The sequence below is a fragment of the Glandiceps talaboti genome, chromosome 20, assembly GCF_964340395.1.
Source record: "Glandiceps talaboti chromosome 20, keGlaTala1.1, whole genome shotgun sequence".
Taxonomy (NCBI): Eukaryota; Metazoa; Hemichordata; class Enteropneusta; family Spengelidae; genus Glandiceps; species Glandiceps talaboti.
Genome location: NC_135568.1, coordinates 12,873,981 through 12,880,997, shown reverse-complemented (window position 1 = coordinate 12,880,997; position 7,017 = coordinate 12,873,981). Strand labels below are relative to the sequence as shown.

Sequence of the window (7,017 nt, the reverse complement as noted above, 5' to 3'; positions counted from 1 at the left end):
CATAAGATATAGACTGTAGATGAACTTAATCATAGAAACCACAGAGTTTGACATTTTATTTGTGACGCTCCTCACATTATGAATTATTCAGTTGGAACAGACCACCCAAATAGGAAGTAATTACCATATTTGGGAACCAACCTTATTGACATATAATTAATATATCATTTACCAATTAAGAAATTACCATATTTGGAACACAGTAATATTTGCATAAAGTAGCATTTGTAGAACGATATTCCTTATATGGAAACATACCATATTTGGCTATAAATCAAGTAACAACATTTTTAGAATTTGTTACCTGCAATTATTTTAAGATTTTATGATTTGATCATGATCATCAATTATATTTTATCTTTGTCTTTTTCAGATGATATTGGGATGTTTAAGTTGTGCAAGTGAAGAATATACAAGTGATGGAGAATGTTGCCAGCAATGTGGACCAGGATTTGGAGTTTCAGAACCTTGCTCTGATGTAAATAACACAGTGTGTGAACTATGTGAATCAAGAACTACATACTCCAGTGTATGGAGCCATACTGCGTCATGCGAGCAGTGCAGTCAGTGTCCGACGAATATGCAGGTGAAAAATCCTTGTAACAGTACGCATGATACAGAGTGCCAATGTGCGGAGAACTATTACATGCACCCAACAGACATGACATGTAGTCAGTGCGACATTTGTCCTTCTGGTTTTGGTGCATGGCCAGAGTGTACTGCAACTCAAAACTCATTATGCGTAATGTGCAGTAATGGTACCTTCTCGGATCAAACTAGTGCGATGGCTAAGTGTAAACCATGCTCACCTTGTGCATCTGATCAAGTTGTTCTGAAGGCCTGCACTGTGTTTTCAAATACAATATGTTTAGGTAAGTTACATTTATGATATGACTGCTCCCTGACCACAGCTTCTTTGACTCTGACTATGTCCCCCCCATGTTATGATATGACTGCTCCCTGACTCAGACTCTGCCCTCCCCCATGCTGTGATATTACACCTTCCTGACTCAGACTTTGCCCTCCCCATATTATGATATAACTCCTCCCTGACTCAAACTATGCCCTCCCCGTGTTGTGATGTTACACTTCCCTGACTCAGACTATCCCCTCCTCATATTATGGTATGACTCTTCCCTAACTCAGCCTACACTCTCGCTTTATTGAGATACAACTATACACTTTGACCCTGGGCTTAACCCTCCTCGTATTATGATATAACTATCCTTAACCTAGGCCTTACCCTCCCCACAATGATATGACTATACCCTGATTCTGATTATCACAACTCGGGGACAACACTCTGGAATCCAATATAAACTGCAAAACACATGTAAGCCTGGTATCTTTGTGATACATTGAAGGGATAATACAGGAAGTATGGTCCTGAACCCTATTTCCTGAACAGCAGGCAGGTAGAATTTAACCCCCTAGATTGATAGCTTTTAACCACTAAAGCCATAGCTTTTAACCCCCTAGGGTTGTAGATTTTAACCTCAACACTGGCAAAAGTCTGGGTGTCTGGACTTTCACATGTACTGAATGTAACATGTTGTTGATATCAGAGCTAATTTACCACAACTTATTTTCACGTCTAAATTTTTAATCCCAATCTGACACCGACCTTTAACCCTGGATTATGAACAACAGATTAATAGTTATTGTCTCCATATGATCTAAGTAATGACATGAATGGTGAAAGTATATATATACTTTGCCAAGTGAAGTATCAGTTATACAGGACGTATAAATTAATTATCTGTAATTTGATACATTCTTACCAATCATATACATATTGTATGGATCAGTTATAGTTCTTTAATGACAGTTTTAACTGGTATTTTTGTTTGACCTAATTAAAGGGACACAAAACCTGTAAGGTCATATTTTACCAGTTGAAAAAAAAATGAATAAATGTATGATTATTTGAGCTCACGTACAAAGTGTTGATTGTTAAAGAAGATAGTTAGGTAAAATCTACCAGGGTCTGCATTCTGTAAGATATAATAACCAATCATGTCTCAGCTAACTAAATGTCTGTATTCTGTTATGTATATGTATTAACCAATCATGTCTTTGCTAACAATATGTTTGTATTCTGTTATTAACCAATCATGTCTTTGCTAACAAAATGTCTGATTTCTGTAAATAATATTAATCCAATCATGTCTTTCCTAACAAAATTTCAGCATATGATAAGAAATTTTCTCTTTTTCATCCACTTTTCAGCTAAGAATATTTACTTTGCGGACCCAGTGAGCCCTGTTGTTGCCACGTATACCAGTAAAGGACCAAATGTTGTCAATCATGCCGTCAGAGATAAAAGCAGTACTGTTGTACCCATCTACTGTTCTGTACTGGGTGCAATTATTGTAGGACTTCTTATTTATGTCGTCTGTAAAAGATATAAAATATGGAAAGAAAAACAAAAACATCACAAATCAAGGTGAGTTATCCTCTACATTTTGAACAAGTTTTAATTCTCTTTCTACCAGGGTGGGGGTGGGGGTGGAATATTACAAGTTTCGAATAACAGGATTTAAGTCTCAAAGTCAAAACATTGCAATAATGTCAAACTTATTATTCCAAAGTAATCTTTTGCTCTTGAGAATTTTTCCTGATTTGAGGGAGAATGTATAGTCACTGTTTTAAAACTTTTGCCTGCTGTTTTTGTTACAGTTGTCAGAATGCGGCAGTTGTCAGATTCATGCCTACACACATGTGAAAGAACTGCATTTTACAGAAACCTAGACAGTACCTACGGGTGCTGAAACTAGACTAGACTAGACGAGACTAGACTAATATATAAAGTTAAATTGAATTGAATTGAATTAAATTAAATTAAATTAAATTAAATTAAATTTACACAATACTCCCCCACCCCCACCCCCACCCAAGTGAATGCTGGTGTTATACAAATTAGCTTATTCAACATGGTGGTCGAAACTTGGGATGGATAAGGGCTCCTTAGCTTAGTGATTGCAATGTGACGTGTTGTGTTTATCAACAAACAAGAGTCCTTTCACCCAGATGTGCTTATCGGACAATCTATAAACTTTAAACATGTTACAGAACAAGTTTGACTGAACCAACAAAAGTGAAAGTTAATTTTTGCCAAGCATTCATAAATTGTTTGTTGCCTGTCTCCTTAGGTCAAGTCCAACTAAACCAGCAGCCATCAATGTAGGAGATGTAGAAATTGGACGACATCACGGCAGTGATAGTGGTGTCTTTACAAACGTAGACAGTGGTAGTGTAGCCAATGGGGTGTCAGCTAGAATACCTCTCATGGCATGTAAGTAAAGAACCAGTTAATTGTCCCAATATTCTATCGACAGAAACGGTTTCCTTGAAGGGGCACACCACTCTGGGAAATGAAGGCATTTTTATAAACTACAGGTTCTCGAGAGTAATCATTTCATAATTTTACATTGCCTACAAGTAACTTGTGATTTCAATGAAACATCAAGTTGATCTTGTGCCGTTATATGGGGTATTTTTGCTGTGGGGCATTGCATCATGGGAATCAGTAGACATAATGATATTCATAGTTGCTCAATGAATATTCATGAGATTTTTCACACTGAGGGGAATAAGCACTTAGCCTGTGTCCTTGTCATAATTTTGACAGATAAAACAAAAATGCACTTTATCATGATTGTACACTAAGTGTGGACACATGCAACATGCAGACACAAATATGCAACAGTTGTGTTACAATGTATATAAATCACCCCCTGCAAGAGACAGAAACGAGCAACAATTGTATTACAATGTATATAAATCCACTCAGCATGAGACAGACTCTTGCAACAAATGTATCACAATGTATTACAATGTATATATGACCACTCTGTGAGACCAACACATGCAACAATTGTATTACAATGTATATAAATCACCCTCTGCAAGAGACAGACACAAGCAACAATTGTATCAGTTCTGACTTTTGTTCCTGCACAGTTTACTTTCTTGTGCTGTATATAGTCTATTGACGTAAGATATGTTCCTGTTATTTTCAGTACCGAGCTCTTCAATGTATAAAGAATTAACAGAAGACAAGAAACGAGAAATAGAAAAACAGCTCAGCACAACTCGTCTTGCGGGCGGTGATTGGAAAGCACTCGCAAAAGAACTTGGATTTTCTGAACTAGCTATTATAGAGCTCTCGAACTCTCACCACCCACAAAAGAAGATGCTGTCTCAGTGGGCAAAAAAAGAACACTCAACTCTTGGAATTTTATTTACCGCTCTCCAGAATATAAACAGAGATGATGTTATAAAAGTTATTCCTGTGTATATGAACTTGGCATCAGTTGCAAGTTTACCTTCATGATAAAGCGTGTTGGGGTTGCGCAAAGTAGATGTATAAAACTTAGTGGACTTCATCCATCCAGACTTTGTAAAAAAGAGAACTTTTTTTTGAGAGATGATTTTCGTACAAGTGTGTGTTGTTTATTTTTAATTACAAACAGCAAAGTTGTTAATTGCTGTGTCTTGCCGTAATTTTAGCCACCACAGACAGATTTTTGACAGAGTTCTTGCCGTCATCACTTTTCGCAGTCATACATTATCATATAGAATCAAATTACTATTACAATTGTGTTAAGGTAGGATACAATCCTCAAGGACCAGTTTACCAGAAAATGAAAGTTGCTATCATTTCTCCAAATTTTGCAATATAAAAGCATGTTCCTGGTCCTTTTAAAACAATAAAATAAATCAGGGGTTCACTGTCTTGTTTTAAAGGAAAACATCATTCTTTTATTTACCCATAGAGTTAAATGAACACAGTATGCAGCGGCCATATTGGATTTTTAAAAATAGCCTCATTTTGATCTCTAATTTCAAAATGGTGACCCCTAATATCTTTCCTTGACTTTTCTTGGACATTAAAGAAACAGCAAAAGTTTGGAACTTTTATTTCTGGGGTGTTTACTACAGTTAAATTGAAATTTAGTGAAATACATTGATAGAATTTAAAGGCAACAGAAACATTTTCCTGGCACAGAAACACAAAATACTGTATCATGATACAATTATTCAAATTAAGAATACCTTTAAGGTCAAAGTTCAAGATGTCATGACATCATTTATGTCCCAAGATTCATTGCTGCAGTGGTGAACATCAGTGTGTTCTCCTATAATGTTGTGTCGTAATTATTCATAATATTAGGTATGATTTTATCTGAAACAACACAACTTTTTGGTGCAATTGGGTGTAGGGGGGGGGGGAGGCGTCACCAATATTGGGAAGAGGAAATAGATATGGAAGAGAAAATGTTATTTCCATTGAATTAGAAAAAATATTGAATATTTTTTTTTCAAATGACATTCTATAATACCTGATTGAACACAAAAAAAACAGGTTTATGTGAAAATTTCATATCTTGTCTTATTTTTCAAAAAAAAAAGTATTTTGACAGCGATTTCTCAGATGTATATATGAATGTAAAAACCAATGTTGATAAAAGTCATACAAAATACATTCCAACTGGATTATATTTATTACATTACACCACATCTATAACTGTAGAATAAGACTGTTGATCTTTTACCTTTTTAGGGCAATAAATTCATTATTTGGGGTGGCCCTGAGAATCTCATTGAGTGAAGTAAACTGTTATGTAACTGTGATGTCTGTCGGTGATTTATGTGTCTGTTACAGAGAATTGAACATTCCCCTTGGGATCTGTCCATAATGATTTGTGTTAACTATAGCTGTCGTGCGATTGAACGAAGAACAACAAAAAGCAATACATTTGAAGTGTAAAAACTTCTGATTTCGTCTGAAAAGCTTGTGGGAAATCAAGTCAGAATTCTAGTCCCAGGTTTAGTGATGTGACTGCTGTAGCAAAGTAGCTCAGAGGTTTGGCTATAGCCCGGAGACTATATATGGCTATCCATGGCTTGACAAACTAGCATGAGGAACAGTATACAATATACTATGCATGAGCCATCTAGAACAAAAGATATGGAATATATACTCCGTTCATTATATGTCGCGACAACCTGCGTCTGTGTCATGACAATGCTTGTCTACGTCACTGGTTCTGCTGTGTTCGACAGGACAGGAATTGTAACAAAAAAATACCTAGTGTAAATCTTCAAACAGTAAAGTAAAAATTACTTGTGCAGACAATATTACATAAAATGCAAGTTTGTTCATTGTTAGTTCTCTCACTAACTGAACACAACGGTGAATGTTTCAGTTAATATATTCCACAGAACACCAATTCCACTAGGTATGATCGGTACATTGCTGTCATTATGTGATATCTTTTTGTGTGTCAACTGCAGACACTTTGATTCTTTGTTCACTCTCATCATCAAATTGTTTTATAGCTTCAACACAGAACCTTTGTGAACCAACCAGTTTTGGTTTAGTATGTTTCATTTTTGGATAGAAAAATAAACATGTATATAGCAGAGTAGATTGTTCTATGTTGTATGTATGTATGTATGTATGTATGTATGTATGCATGTATGTATGTATGTTTGTGTGTATATGTATGTATGTGTACGAGTGTACGTATGTATGTATGCATGCATGAATGTATGTATATGTACGTACGTACGTACGTACGTACGTTTTTCTTACTGCCATTATACCGCCTACCACTTGAAAGTTGTAGTTCATGTATTTTATTCACCTTTTAAGTACACACTAAGGTCATGTTTATTACAAAAATGGCATTAAACAGTGAATGAAAGAGTTAGTAATTCAGTCACAGTCAGGGGTCATGTTTTTGTTATGATTGTCTGCATCTAATCACTCTTCCAAGGATGGCATTAATTGGATCTCATACACAGAAAATACACTCCTGCCACTGACACTAGATAAATTTGCTACTCAGCTGATAAACCTGCAACTGTCAGTCGAAATGTATGTATGTATGTATGTATGTATGTATGTATGTATGTATGTATGCATGCATGCATGTATGTATGTATGTATGTATGTATGTATGTATGTATGTATGTATGTATGTATGTATGCATGTAATTTTGGGGTTG

General features: G+C 35.6%; 1 protein-coding gene across 1 annotated transcript; it reads left to right on the top strand.

The window, feature by feature from the left end:
• Positions 1-361: 361 nt before the first annotated feature.
• On the top strand, positions 362-4,336 carry LOC144450907 (tumor necrosis factor receptor superfamily member 16-like; the record flags this gene model as incomplete). The annotated part of the gene is made up of 4 exons (XM_078141667.1): positions 362-872; positions 2,230-2,446; positions 3,153-3,295; positions 4,023-4,336. Coding segments are annotated over 4 exons (1,185 nt in total), but the record flags the coding sequence as incomplete, so codon positions are not given.
• Between the last annotated feature and the right edge of the window lie 2,681 nt (positions 4,337-7,017).